The sequence below is a fragment of the Piliocolobus tephrosceles genome, chromosome 16 (assembly GCF_002776525.5).
Source record: "Piliocolobus tephrosceles isolate RC106 chromosome 16, ASM277652v3, whole genome shotgun sequence".
In the NCBI taxonomy this organism is placed as follows: domain Eukaryota; kingdom Metazoa; phylum Chordata; class Mammalia; order Primates; family Cercopithecidae; genus Piliocolobus; species Piliocolobus tephrosceles.
The window spans coordinates 40,137,705-40,152,647 of NC_045449.1; the positions used below are offsets into that span (position 1 = coordinate 40,137,705).

At 42.7% G+C, this 14,943-nt stretch overlaps 1 protein-coding gene across 1 annotated transcript; it reads right to left on the bottom strand.

Annotated features, from left to right (window-relative positions):
- Positions 1 to 5,517: 5,517 nt before the first annotated feature.
- LOC111529362 (C-C motif chemokine 23) lies at positions 5,518 to 10,301 on the bottom strand. The gene is made up of 4 exons (XM_023196279.2): positions 10,170 to 10,301; positions 6,650 to 6,709; positions 6,060 to 6,174; positions 5,518 to 5,626 (listed from the first exon to the last, which is right to left on the bottom strand). Exons 1-4 carry the CDS (start codon positions 10,243 to 10,245, stop codon positions 5,518 to 5,520), a joined length of 360 nt encoding a protein of 119 aa, XP_023052047.1. The 5' UTR covers positions 10,246 to 10,301.
- Positions 10,302 to 14,943: the final 4,642 nt, after the last annotated feature.

The following is a 14,943-nucleotide window of genomic DNA, read 5'->3' on the forward strand; positions in this document are numbered from 1 at the left end:
GTGGCATGGTCTCGGTTCACTGCAACCTCTGCCTCCTGGGCTCAGGCAGTTCTCCTGTCTCAGCCTCCTGAGTAGGTTGGGTTACAGGTGCCTGCCACCACACCCAGCTAATTTTTATTAGAGATGGTGTTTCACTATGTTGAACAGGCTGGTCTCGAACTCCTGACTTCAAGTGACCCTCCCACTTAGGCCTCCCGAAGTGCTGGGATTACAGGTATGAGCCACCACACCTGGCCTGTAAAGCTTCTTAATAAACTTTCACTCCTGCTCTAACACTTCCTCAGTCTCTTCTCGTTTGGGCTCCTCATTTGAATTCTTTCTCCTGAGGAGGGAAGAATTGAGGTTGCTGCAGACCTGTACAGATTTGCCACCAGTAACTCGAATAACTTGCCCCACAAACTAAATTTACACCTAATAAAAAACTTAGAAATAGGTAAAAGGGGCCAGGCGCGGTGACTAACACCTGTAATCCTAGCACTTTGGGAGGCCAAGGCAGGCAGATCGTGAGGTCAGGAGTTTGAGACCAGCCTGGCCAACATGGTGAAACCGCATCTCTACTAAAAATACAAAAATTAGCCGGGCATAGTGGCCGGTGCCTGTAATCCCAGCTGCTAGGGAGGCTGAGGCAGGAGAATCGCTTGAACCCGTGAGGCGGAGGTTGCAGTGAGCCGAGATTGCACCACTGCGCTCCAGCCTGGGTGACAGAGCAAGATTCTGGCTCAGAAAAAAAAAGAAAGAAATAGGTGAAAGGATGACTGCACGGTTTTCAAGGTCATATGACAATGTTGACTAAAAGGCCCACCCTGGGGTTCCTTAAATCCATAGGGGAATGAACTTTTGATTGATTTTCTGTTTACTATTGATCAGGCCCTAGATTCTGAGAAAGTATATGTTAAATTATAAACGTGTGTAGCCAGATGCAAATGATTTCTGTCTATTAAAAAAGATAATCCCACAGTTACAGGTTTTTCTGTTGCCCTATCCACAGGGTAATAATGTGTGCTCTAATTTAACAAACTTATTTCAGAACACCATCCCCAGTAAACTATACAAATCTCTGCTATTCAAATGATTTTTGAATTATTTTAATAGTTCTCTCACTAATGAGTTAAATACATCTTTGATGCATATTCAATCTAAATTGGATAAGGAATATTTTTAGCTTTCTAAATTGTATTATGATGTCTCTTGTTTTGAAGATAATGCTTATCCAAAGTTCAGTAATTCCTTTAGTTTCTTTTTCCTCTTAAAATTCAAGTAAAGGCTGGGCGTGGTGGCTCACACTTGTAATACTAGCACTTTGGGAGGCTGAGGCAGGAGGATCGCTTGAGCCTAAGAGATCAAGACCAGCCTGGGCAACATAATCAGATCCTGTCTCTTCAAAAAAAAAGAATTAGCAGAGTATGGTGGCATGTACCTGTAGTCCCAGCTGATATGGACAGAAGGCAGAGAAATACTGGGTAGAAGAGGGCAGTTCCCTGGCAAATGCCCCACCCTCAAGCCTGGGAACCCACAGCCCTAAATTGGAACAGGCATTTCTGTTTTTGCATCCAAATGTTGCCTTTTCCAAGACTACTCTGGCCTGCCACACCCCTATCTTGTGTCCATCTGACAGCTAGACCTCCATAAAGGGAAAGAGAGCCAATATTACTTTTACCCAAAGGAAAGAGAGAGGTGTCAGGATTTTAGAAAAGAGGCAGATCCAACAGTTCTGCCTCTTTACCTCTTAAACCCCAAACTCCATGAGCAGAGGAACAGAAGAACGGCAGTGGCAGAGAAGGAGAGATGAGAAGGAGCATCTGAATGTCAGGAGAAGTTCGGCTGGGGACAGTTGAAGAAGAGATCAGCCACGGGATGGCTAAACTCCAAGGGAAGATCATCTTCCCACTTCATCCGTTCTCCAGCTCCCCATTCATTCCGTAAGAGCCACATCCATCACACAATAAAATCTCCACATTCACCGTCGTTCAAGTCTTTTTGAACGATGACCAGAGTCTTCCTGGATGCCAGACAAGGACCTGGGTACCAAGAGGGCAGGGTATATTCAGTCTAGGGCTTCAGGTTGAGGCCCTAGAAAGGAAAACCAGATCTGAGGGATCCAAAGCCAGGCAACAAGCACAATGTAAATGGGAAGGATGAATTCCTGCTGACTAAACCCTTGCTTCATGCAAGGAGGCCATGCTCCATGACATAGATGAGGCCCAGGGAACTCAAAGGTTGTTGGCAGCAAGGGAAATAGGGCATACTGTGTAAGAGTAGATATTCTCAACCCCCAGACCCCCCTGTTAACATGAGTAAAAGCCGCTTTGGCACCCATGGGTGGCACCTGCCAAGGTCACTAGGACTCGGGGACAAAAAGACAGAAGAGGCAAGGGGGATGCCTGCTTTCTCTCCATCACAACCTGAGTTATCACTAAAAGAAGGGAAGGAAACGAGGGTCACCTCTATTTCTTGCCTTTCAGAATGGGCAATCAGCTGTCTTCACCACTCCCAGCTTATACTCCTCTGGAGTGTATCCTGAACCACTGGGACTGCTTTGACCTGCAGACTCTGGAGGAAAATGGCTCATAGCCCTCTGCACAAAGGTTTGGGCAAATTATGAAAGACTGGCTTGGCTTCAGGAAGAAACCATTCATTTTGATACCATCCAGCAGTTGGATCTTTTCTGTAAACGTGAGGGCAAACACTCTGAGGCCCCATATGTGCAGGCTTTCTATATCTTGCTGGGCAATCCAGACCTTTGCTGACAATGTAGAATTAATCCAGACCTATTTGCCATCTCGGGAGAGGCTGCAAGGGGCAATCTCAGGGAACTAAACAAACAAATCTCAGAGGCATCCCCAGCAGAGGAACCAGCTCCCTCCAGCCCTGCTCCTCCAGGTCCACCCCATCCTCCCTATCCAGCTTCAGTCTCTCACTTGCCCCCTTCTAGAAATTCTCACCCTAGACAAGCCCCAGTCTCATTCTTTCCCCTCCAACAGATGCCTGGTGAATTTGCCCCAGTAAGGTCCAGGTGCCCTTCTCTCTACAGAACTTGAAGGAAATTGAGGGGGATGTTGGCAAGCTTTCAGATGAGCCTGAAAGATATATAAAGGCTTTCCAGAATTTAACCCAAGTATTTGAACTCTCCTAGGAAGATGTGATGTTACTTTGAACCAAACCCTGACTAACACTGAGAAACAGGCCACTCTGCAAGTGACAGAGAGATCTGGGGATGAGGTTTGTATCACATGTAGCACCCAGGAAAGGGGGCGAATATTATCCAACTGGAAGAGAAGCAGTATCAATGAATGTCCCTAAATGGGATTCCAGTGACAAGATGGGAGAATGGAAGAGGAGATAGTTTCAGGTGTGCATAATAGAGGGCTTACGTAGGGCTAGAACTAAGCTTCTTCACTATATCAAGATATCCATAGTAGACCAGGGATTTAATGAAAATTCCACTGCCTTCTTGGGGAGGCTAAGAGGGTCCTTTGTAAAGCATAGGTCTCTATGTCCTAATTCTGTCAAGGGACAACTAATCCTAAATGATAAATGTATTACTCAGGCAGCCCCTGATATCAGGGGTAAGTTGCAGAAATGGGCCCTGGCATCAGGGAGTACCTTAGGAGACCTCCTGAAAGTGGCCACCTTGGTCTTTTACAGTAGAGATAGGGAAATACGAGAAAGAGGCAGAAGCTTTAAGGGCCACCATGCAAACCCACAAACCCCAGGATTCCCAAGGTTCATCCGTTAACTCCTACACATGTGGCAAGAACAGTTATCTCTCTTCTAAAATTTAACCACACCCCTACAAGTCTTAATTTCTTTCACCAAGGTGAAACATCTCGGGGTACAATGTTGTTAGTATATTACATTTCCTATTTCTGTAATCTTTGGCACTAGATTATTTCCTTGTATAATACACATGTTTAACCCATGCATACTTAACACCTTATAAAACTTGTTTTATTCTCTCAAGTTTGAGGTCATCAAACTCTAAATGGTCAGGCAACTGGAGCCTTGGATGATGACTCCCCTTCCCCAGGGACCCTTATATAGACCTCTGGGAGGAATCTGACTTCTGTTTTCCCCAAAACAATGTCCCCGTCAGCAGGAAGTAGCTAAGACTGATCATCATCCATATTCTAATGGCAATTAGATGGGCCTCTTAGAGGGGGGAAATGATACAGATACAGGCAAGGAAATACCCGGGGTAGAAGAGGCAGTTCCCCAACGAAGGCCTACACTGAAGCCTAGAATTCCATGGCCCTAAGTGGGAGCAAGCATTCCTATTTTCACGCCCAAATGTTGACTTTTCCAAAACCACTGTGGCCTACCACACCTCTATCCTGTGCCCATATAAATCCCCGAGCTCTACAAGCAGGGGAACAGAGGAGCAGCAGAACAGCAAAATGGCATGGCAGAGAGGGAGAGAAGAGAAGGAGCATCTGAATGTCAGGAGGAGTTTGGCTGAGGACGATGGGAGAGAAGATAAGCCGTGGGATGGCTGAACTCCAGGGGAAGATCATCTTCCCACTCCATCCCCTTTCCAGCCCTGCATCCATTCCTCTGAGAGCGAACTCCATCACTCAGTAAAATCCCCACCTTCGCCATCCTTCAAGTTGATGTGACCTGATTCTTCCTGGATGCAAGACAAGGACATGGGTACCAAGAGAGTATAAAAGGCTGTCACCCTGACTCTCCACTGAATGGAATAGCTATCCATGAAAAGCAATTGCTAAAGGGCATTACTTGTAATGCACCGCTAGATGCTACAATGGGGTTGGAGCCCAAAAGCACTCACCCTGGCTCCTGCACCTGCCTGTCTGCATGTTCCCCCTCCCGTAAGGGGTTTGAGTGTGCAGCAGCCTTGCAAACGAGCCACACCCCTGTCACAAGTCCTGTGAGGGGGTCAGGGAAGTCTCCTGTGTTAGCCCAACTGGCGCCATCAAGTAAACCCCTGCCGTTTTGTACACCCTGATCAGGGAGGAAACTTCCATGGGGGCTCAGACCATGAAAAACATTTTGCCAAGCAGATCCCAGGCCACACTGCCTGACTGCGGGAAGTGCCTCACTTATTACATCCTGCCAGGCAGCTAGTCACACTGCCCCACCTCCCCTGTCCAGAACCTATAATTGTACCAGTCTGGAAGCAGGACAGGGGCTCCAGCGCTTGTTGGTGCTCCCCCTCCACAGGTTTTTCTGTCCAATAAACCTATGTTGCTGTTGAGCTTCCCCACCTTGTATGTCTCTTTTCTCTGTCTTAACATCCTGTTTCACAGCTACTTGTAGGGCTGAGGTAGGTGGGTTACTTGAGCCCAGGAGGTTAGGCTGCAGTGAGGCAAGATGTTCCAGTGCACTCCAGCCTGGGTGACAGAGGCCCTATCACACACAAAAAGTGAGAAACTCTTTATTTGATGAATTGCTCTAAATCCAGAACACAAGAATAAATGTTTCTTAAAAAAATAATTCAGGAAGGTAGTTGAGGCAAGAAAGTTGGTGGCTGGCAACTTGTGTCCCTTCGCCTTGACAAGTTCACTTCTTCCTGGCCTTGATCTGTGTGGTCTTCAGCATTATCCTGCAAGCCAGAACTTGCTTATTACTGGGACTGACACATAAACGTCGCCCGTTCTTGGTGAGGAAGCTGGGGAACAAGGGGGAGAAAGGTTACAAACTGAGGTGTGTTCAGCACCTGGGGACACGGGGCCCCATTCTCCCTGCCCCTCAGATTTCCCAGTCAACACAGCCAGTTTTTTTTCTTTTTTTTCATTCTCTGCTGATGGCAACTCAGGGCCAGTGTCCTCTTGAGACCCCCCTCAGCCTGTGGGACTCCCTAGTGACTCATGCGAGCATCCTTGGATAGACTTGTGCCTGCTTTCTTCTTCCTTCCCCACCCTTTTTCCCCTGGGAATGTCTCATCCCTGAGACCCTGCAGGATCCTTATAAGGACACAGATGCCCTATACCTGGCAGGATCCAGAGGGTGGGCCCTGATGGACACCCATCTATCAGGTCCTCCCTGCAAGATGCTACAGAGTCCTTCTCCCTCAACACATGTTTGGTGAGCTTGGCACTTACATGACACCTGGCTTGGAGCACTTGCTGCTTGTTTCAAGGTAACCCTCCAAGAGTGAACACGGGATTCTTCCTGGGATGTAGGAGGTGCAGCAGTCAGCATTAATAGCGTGAGAGCCTGCAACAAGAGAAGGGATCGTTTGAGGACCAATCTTTCTCCTCCAGAGCACTGTGGAGGGTGAGAAGGCACATGGCTCAGAAGAGATGTTTCCTCCTCTGTGGCCGGCACTTGCTGGCATCTCCCTGCTTCAGATCCTCACCAGAGTTGAGCCGTGTGTCTGAGGGCACTCAGGGTGGGCCACAGCAGGACCAAGAGCATTTCCCCCAGAAAGGGAAGGCATCTGTAGACACCTGCAGGCATCAGAGAGCACCTTCTGCCCCAAAGGAGCAGACTCCTGGGGCAGCCAGAGGGGAACAGGGAAGGCATCTATGGAGGGGGTCCCCCTAGCCCATCCTGATCTTCCTTGGAGATGTTCACCACCCTCAGGACCCTCTCATTCTCCTCCCATACTGTAAACAGGGACAATAGATCCCATAGTGCAGACCTGTACCTGCTGGCTGCTTTTAAAGATATGCCGTATCTGATCACTTACTGTCCAGAACTTCTGGATTTGCCAGTGAAAGCTTTGACATCATGAACCCTGTCTCTGCATCTGGAAGAAACAGACAGGACAGGGAAGGAAATCACTGGGTGACAGCATTGTTTCAGCATCTCCACCCACCCCGTTGCTCATCCCCCTCCTGAGGCAGAAAGGCTCTGAAGCTGGACCACCACCACCTGTCTGGGTTCTAGGCCTGCCTCTTGGCCCATTTATTCCTTTAGGGCCCTGAGACTTTTCAGGGACATTTTCAAAATGTAGACATGAAAACATTGTGTTGACTCTGAAATACTAAAAGCAACCTCAAAATCTAACATGGTTCAGTTAATGGAATATCTACATGATGTGACACAGTCTACAAGTCTCTCTACACATTTCTGGAATCCACAGTGCTCTGGCAACAGGTGTTCATCAGCGCATATGGTGGCACAATATCCTCTTAAGTGAAGTGAAGCTATTATGGTCATTATTCATCCCAGTTAGTAGAAATATTCATGTGTTTGTTACAGGAGATTGCTGTGTTTGATTAAAATATTGTTCCCAGGCCTCATCAGGGATAAGTACATCAATATATGTTTAAGTTTTTACTAAATCATTTTTAAATTGTAGTTATATATATATGTATATAATATAAAATTTGCCATTTTGAACTGTTCTAAGATTACAGTTCAATAGCATCAAATAAATTCAAATAACTCTGCAATTTTCATGACCATTCATTCAGAGAAACTGAAACTCTGTATTCATTAAATAACAACTCCCCATTCTTCCTCCCCTTAATCCCTGACAACCACTATCTATGTCGTGTCTCTGTGGATTTGATTGCTCTAGGTACCTCATGTGAGTGGAATCATACACTATTTGTCCTTTTGCGACTGGTTTATTTCACTTACCATAATGTCCTTGATGGTCGTCCATATTGTAGCATGTGTCAGAATCTCCTTACTTAAATATTTTAAAATTTTTATTTTTTCTTACTTCAACATTCAAGGGAATCTCCTTACTTTTTGAGGCCAAATAGATTCCGTTGTATGTATGAATCACACTTTGTTTATCTACTAACCTTTTGATGGGCACTTAGTTTGCTTCTACTTTTTGGCTATCGTCATCAATAACACTGCTATAAATATGGGTGTACAAAAATCTCTTCATGTACCTGTTTTGAATTATTTTGGATGTATACCCAGAAATAGAATTGCTACATCATATCATATTAGCTTTTTAAAACCTGAGAAATTCTGCATTCCAAAATTCATCTAGTGCCAAGTGCTTTGGAAATGGGATTGTGGAGCTGCCTTATGCTTGCTAGGCAAATGAAACTAAGCTTTACACTTTTTTCCTTTCTTTTTAATTTTAATCCTCAAAGTTAGTTTATTTCCACAATTGACTGTATCACAGAATAAAGCTAGCTTTAAAATTTGGCCGGGTGCGGTGGCTCATGCCTATAATTCCAGCACTTTGGGAGGCCAAGGCGGGCAGATCACTTGAGGTCAGGAGTTTGAGACCAGCCTGGCCTACCTGGTGAAATCCCGTCTCTACTAGAAATACAAAAATTAGCCGGGTGTGGTGGCATGTGCCTGTAATCCCAGATACTAGGGAGGCTGAGCCAGGAGAATTGTCTGAACTCGGGAGGTGGAGGTTGCAGTGAGCCAAGATTGTGCCACTGTATTCCAGCCTGGGCCACAGAATGAGACTCCATCTCAAAATAAAATAAAATAAATATTTACTTTTAATATAATTTAATAACTATATTAAATATATTTTAAGTACAACGTAATAACTATTAAATATACTTTTTCTTTTTTAAAAATTAATTAAATTTACTTTTATTTTACTTTAAGTTCTGGGATACCTGTGCTGAACGTGCAGGTTCATTACATAGGTATACATGTACCATGGTGGTTTGCTGCACCTATCAACCCATCATCTAGGGCTTCCACATGCACCAGGTATTCATCCTAATCCTCTCCCTCCTTTTTCCCTTCACGCCCCAACAGACCCCAGTGTGTGATGTTCCCCTCCCTGTGTCCATGCGTTCTCAGTGTTCAACTCCCACTTATGAGTAAGAACATGTGGTGTTTGGCTTTCTGCTCCTGTGTTAGTTTGCTGAGAATGATGGTTTCCAGCTTTACCCATGTCCCTGCAAAGGACATGAATTCATTTCTTTTTATGGCTGCATAGTATTCCATGGTGTATATGTGCCACATTTTCTTTATCCAGTCTATCCTTGATGGGCATTTGGGTTGGTTCCAAGTCTTTGCTATTGTGAATAGTGCTGCAATAAACATAAATGTGCATGTATCTTTTAATATAATATATAAGTATGCTTTTAATATATTAAAAATAATATACTTTTTATATAATTTAATAACTATATTAAATATCTTTTAATATAATTCAAGGACTGTATTAAATATCTTTTAATATAATTCAATAACAATATTAAATATACTTTTAATATAATTTAATTACATTAAATATGCATTTAATATAATTTAACAATTATATTACATATACTATTAATAATTTTAAAGCTAGCTTTAAAGTTGATATTTACTTAACATTTTGAAACATAAAGACTTAGCAATAATGATGCAGCTGCCACCTTAGTCCCCCAATTGCTTTCTAGTGTTTTCAACTTATTTCTTATATGGTTACATTAAATGAATTATATGTAATGAGGCATGTGGGTGTATTTTAATATGTTCAATATGGTTTGGGTAAGGTAAAAAAACGATCTTAAATGGCCTTGTCTTTCCATAACTACTTCCTAATTAGCTCATATTTTAATTCCACCACTTACTAGTTGTGTGATCTACCAAGTTATCTAAGGTTCTGTGCCTCAGTTTACTCATTTGTAAAATGTCAATAATAATATGAAAAACTATATAAAAATTGATATTTTGTTTTCTCCCTACAAAAGTAACACATTTGCATTTTTATTTTTTATCTAATACATATCCCACAGGGTTTTTAGATGGAATCGATGTGTTAATATCTGTAGCACACTTAGAACAGTGCCTGCCCTGTACATAGGAAGTACTAGAAGTGCATTTGTTAAACAAAAAAAATGATGGTTAGGTGACCTTGGTTGAGTCACTTGTGTGGCTGGTTCCATCTCTTCTCCAAAATGATATTATAGATGATGCTAGATGGTATGTAACAGTTTTAACATCATACAATTCTATGCTTCCTTCTACAAATTCGTAATTTTACTATACTTCTTTTAATCTAGCACTTAATAGTCCTATATCAGCTAAGGGAAGGTATCAAGTAATTTTTGCTGTGAAAAGGGAAGTAATTGGCCCCACATTGGACCAGTCATATGTGTATATTCCCCTCCCAGGGTCCAAAGCATGCAGACAGAGCCAGGTCTATACTCTGGCGCTGCTTTTAAATGAGTATGATGACCATGTTTGGGAGGGAGAGTAGTTACAGGAGGGCAATGTGTCTCTGCCGCAGAGTTTGAGTTACCATGAACCTGGTCGCCTGGGAGAAAGCTCACTGGACTCACCATTTGTGACCTGGGCCTGGGATCCAAGGGCAGCAACAAGCATGAGGCAGGAAAGGACAGCCACGGAGACCTTCATCCTCCTGGTGGGCAGGCAGGGCTGGCCGAGGACTCCTGGGCTCACTGCTTCCTGGCTCCCCGGGATGCCAGTTCTGCCCTTGTATTTGTAAGAGGAGGAGGATCAGGAAGTTACAGGGCAGAGGTCAGAATGCTGTTTTTTGACTTATGATAGTTAACAGGCTCTTTCTAAAATGAGAACAATGCTGGGAATGCAACAGAAAGTAGACGACAAGGATGAGTTGGACTGTCCTTGTGGACTTCCCGAATTGTCCCAATAAGTACAGGCAGAGACAGCAAATACTTTATGATGGATCCTTCCCCCTGGGAGATTCATTCATCCTCTAAACACTGGAGTTTTTTTTTTCCTCAGGAGCTAACCACCTTCAGATGCTCAAATAGCCTGTACACATGGGGACCACCAGAGAGAACACTTCAACTTGTAGAACTGTGATCTCTGCCGGTAAACATAGCTCATACGACATCCCATGATGGACAGCCCATGATGTGTACTTGCACAGCATGATTGTCTAGTATAAGCTGAGCTACTCTAGAAGATAATGGGTAGAGTGTAGGGCAAGGATGAGCACATGGGAGCTAAAGTATCCCCTTGTGGGGGTAGCCTGCCTTCCTTCTCAATTCTGCACTTAGTCTCTGAAAAGGAATATTCTTCGTCCAGTGTCTGGAGATATCCTTGACTCCTCTCTTTGTCTCATACCCCATATCTAATTCATTAGTAAGTGTTTTTGCCTTATTTCAAAAATATAGCCAGAATTTTATTATTCCTTCAAAAGAAAACTCCCATTTATTCTCTACTACTATTCTCAATGCTTCACTTCTGAGACTACCTGGTATTAGTATAGACTACAGAGGTTAAGGGCTCAGTCCCATAAGACTGGCACCACTTCAGATGCCAGTCTCAAACAGTGGGTCCCCAGGTTACCCACAAGTTCTGTTTGACTTGGCTACACATCAGAACTTCCCATGACCCCCTCCTCAGGTTCTGTAATTACTAAAATAGCTCTCAGAACTCAAAAGAACAGTTTACTTACAGGGTTATATTATAAAGCATACAACTCAGGAACAGTCAGGTCAGTGAGACGCATAGGGTAAGACATGGGGAGTGGGTTTGGAGCTTCTGTGTCCTATCCAGATGTGCCACTGTCTCAGCACCTCCACCGAACACTGTTCCAAGTTCACCAACCTGTAAACTCTCTAAACCCTACTCTCTTAGGTTTTTATGGAGGCTTTATTACATAAGCATACTTGACTAAATCGTTAACTATTAGTGATCAGATCAATCGCCAATCTCCCCTCCCTGGAGTTTGGGGGTAGAGGCTGAAAGTTCCAATCCTTTCACGGTTGGCTCCCATGGCAACCAGCTCTCATCCTTAAGGCTTTCCAAAAGACACTTCATTAACATAAACTCAGGTGTGGTAGGAAGTACTTGTCCAGACTTCCAGGTTGTATGTGCCTGAGTATTGAGCAGATTCTTACGTGCTTCTTACACCTCAGCATCAGAGAATCCCCGGTGCAGGAAAAGAGGGGTGTGCATGATGGACAAGGTGAGATGCTGTCAGATTATACTATCTTGAGCTGGGCAGAGCCTGTATGCAACTGGCTGCTGTAGTGGTGGCTAGAGTCAGAGATGAAGCTGATAGAATGGAAGTGGTGTACAGAGGCGTCTGACACAGTATTAAATGCATATTTGTTTAGTGAAAGAAAATAAGGAATAGATTTCACAAGACTCACCAATCAATAAGTTGATTATGCAACATATTGTCATTTCTTGACAGGGAATGCTTTCAGCTTTTGCCCATTCAGTATGATTTTGGCTGTGGGTTTGTCATAAATAACTCTTATTATTTTGAAGTACGTTCCATCAATACTAGTTTATTGAGTATTTTTAGCATGAAGTGTTGTTGAATTTTATCGAAGATCTTTTCTGCATCTATTGAGATAATCATGTAGTTTTTGTCATTGGTTCTGTTTATGTGATGGATTACATTTACTGACTTGCATATATTGAATCAGTCTTGCATCCCAGGGATGAAGCCGACTTGATCATCGTGGATAAACTTTTTGATATGCTGCTGGATTCGGTTTGCCGGTGTTTTATTGAGGATTTTCACATTGATGTTCATCAGGGACATTGGCCTGAAATTCCTTTTTTTGTGTGTGTGTCTCTGCCAGATTTTGGTATCAGGATGATGCTGGCCTCATAAAATGAGTTAGGGAGGAGTCCCTCTTTTTCTATTGATTGGAATAGTTTCAGAAGGAATGATACCAGCTCCTCCTTGTACCTCTGGTAGAATTCAGCTGTGAATCCATCTGGTCCTGCCCTTTTTTTGGTTGGTAGTCTATTAATTACTGCTTCCTTTTCAGAACTTGTTATTGGTGTATTCAGGGATTCAACTTCTTCCTGGTTTAGTCTTGGGAGGGTATATATGTCTAGGAATTTATGCATTTCTTCTAGATTTTCTGGTTTATTTACTTAGAGGTGTTTATTGTAATCTCTGATGACAGTTTGTAGTTCTGTGGGATCAGTGGTGATATCCCCTTTATCATCTTTTATTGTGTCTATTTGATTCTTCTCTCTTTTCGTCTTCATTAGTCTGGCTAGTGGTCTATCTATTTTGTTAATCTTTTCAAAAAACCAGCACCTGGATTCATTGATTTTTCGAAGAGTTTTTCATGTCTCTATCTCCTTCAATTCTGCTCTGATCTTAGTTATTTCTTGTCTTCTTTTAGCTTTTGAATTTGTTTGCTCTTGCTTCTCTAGTTCTTTTAATTGTGATGTTAGGGTGTCGATTTTAGATCTTTTCCACTTTCTGATGTGAACATTTAGTGCTATAAATTTCCCTCTAAATACTACTTTAGCTGTGTCCCAGAGATTCTGGTACATTGTGTCTTTGTTCCCATTGGTTTCAAATAACTTATTTATTTCTGCCTTAACTTCGTTATTTACTTAGTAGTCATTCAAGAGCAGGTTGTTCAGTTTCCATGTAGTCGTGCAGTTTTGAGTGAGTTTCTTAATCCGGACTTCTAATTTGATTGCACTGTGGTCTGAGAGACTGCTATGATTTCTGTTCTTTTGCACTTGCTGAGGAGTGTTTTACTTCCAATTATGTGTTTTATTTTAGACTAAGTGCTATGTGGTGCTGAGAAGAATGTATATTCTGTTGGGGTGGAGAGTTCTGTAGATGTCTATTAGGTCCTCTTGGCCCAGAGCTGAGTTCAAATCCTGAATATCCTTGTTAATTTTCTGTCAAGTTGATCTGTCTAATATTGACAGTGAGGTGTTAAAGTCTCCCATTATTATTGTGTGGGAGTCTACGTCTCTTTGTAGGTCTCTAAGAACTTGCTTTATAAATCTGGGTGCTTCTGTTTTGGGTGCATATATATTTAGGGTAGTTAGCTCTTCTTGTTGCATTGATCCCTTTACCATTATGTAATGTCTTTCTTTGTCATTTTTTATCTTTGTTGGTTTAAAGTCTGTTTTTTCAGAGACTAGGATTGCGGCCTCTGCTTTTCTTTGCTTGCTATTTGCTTGGTAAGTATTCCACCATCCCTTTATTTTGAGCCTATGTGCGTCTTCGCATGTGAGATGTGCTGAATACAGCACACTGATGGGTCTTGACTCTTTTGTCCAATTTGCCAGTCTGTGTCTTTTAATTGGGGCAGTTAGCCTGTTTACATTTAAGGTTAATATTGTTATGTGTGAATTTGATTCTGTCATTATTATGTTAGCTGGTTATTTTGCCGATTAGTTGATGCAGTTTCTTCATAGTGTCAATCATCTTTACATTTTGGTATGCTTTTGCAGTGACTGGTACAGGTTTTTCCTTTTCATATTTAGTGCTTCCTTCAGGACCTCTTGTAAGGCAGGATTGGTGGTGACAAAAATCACTTAGCATTTGCTTGTCTGTAAAGGACTTTATTTCTCCTTCACTTATGAAGCTTAGTCTGGCTGGATGTGAAATTCTGGGTTGAAAATTCTTTTCTCTAAGAATGTTGAATTGGCCCCCACTCTCTTCTGGCTTGTAGGGTTTCTGCAGAAAGATCCACTGTTAGTCTGATGGGCTTCCCTTTGTGGGTAACCAGACCTTTCTCTCTGGTTGCCCTTAACATTTTTTCCTTCATTTCAACCTTGGAGAATCTGATGATTTTGAGTCTTGGGTCTGCTCTTCTCGAGGAGTATCTTTGTGGAATTCTCTGTATTTCCTGAATTTGAATGTTGGCCTGTCTTGCTAGATTGGGGAAGTTCTCCTGGATAATATCCTGAAATGTGTTTTCCAACTTGATTCCATTCTCCCCATCACTTTCAGGTACACCAATCAATTGTAGGTTTGGTCTTTTCACATAGTCCCATATTTCTTGGAGGCTTTGTTCATTCCTTTTCATTCTTTTTTCTCTAATTTTGTCTTCATGCTTTATTTCATTAAGTTGATCTTCAGTCTCTGATATCCTTTCTTCTGCTTGATCAATTCGGCTATTGATACTCGTGTATGCTTCACAAAGTTCTTGAGCCATGTTTTTCAGCTCCATCAGGTCTTTTTTGCTCTTCTCTAAACTGATTATTCTAGTTAGCAGCTCCTGTAACCTTTTATCAAGGTTCTTAGCTTCCTTGCATTGGGTTAGGACATGCTCCTTTAGCTCGGAGGAGTTTGTTAGTACCCACCTTCTGAAGTTTACTTCTGTCAGTTCATCAAACTCATTC

Excerpts from the sequence above, each read along its gene's own strand:
- LOC111529362 (XM_023196279.2), bottom strand. The coding sequence starts at position 10,245 with ATGAAGGTCTCCGTGGCTGTCCTTTCCTGCCTCATGCTTGTTGCTGCC. Across the intron at positions 6,710-10,169 it reads CCAGGCCCAGGTCACAAATG|ATGCAGAGACAGGGTTCATG; the intron begins GTGAGTCCAGTG and ends TGTTTCTTCCAG. Across the intron at positions 5,627-6,059 it reads TGCTCCAAGCCAGGTGTCAT|CTTCCTCACCAAGAACGGGC; the intron begins GTAAGTGCCAAG and ends CTTGTTCCCCAG.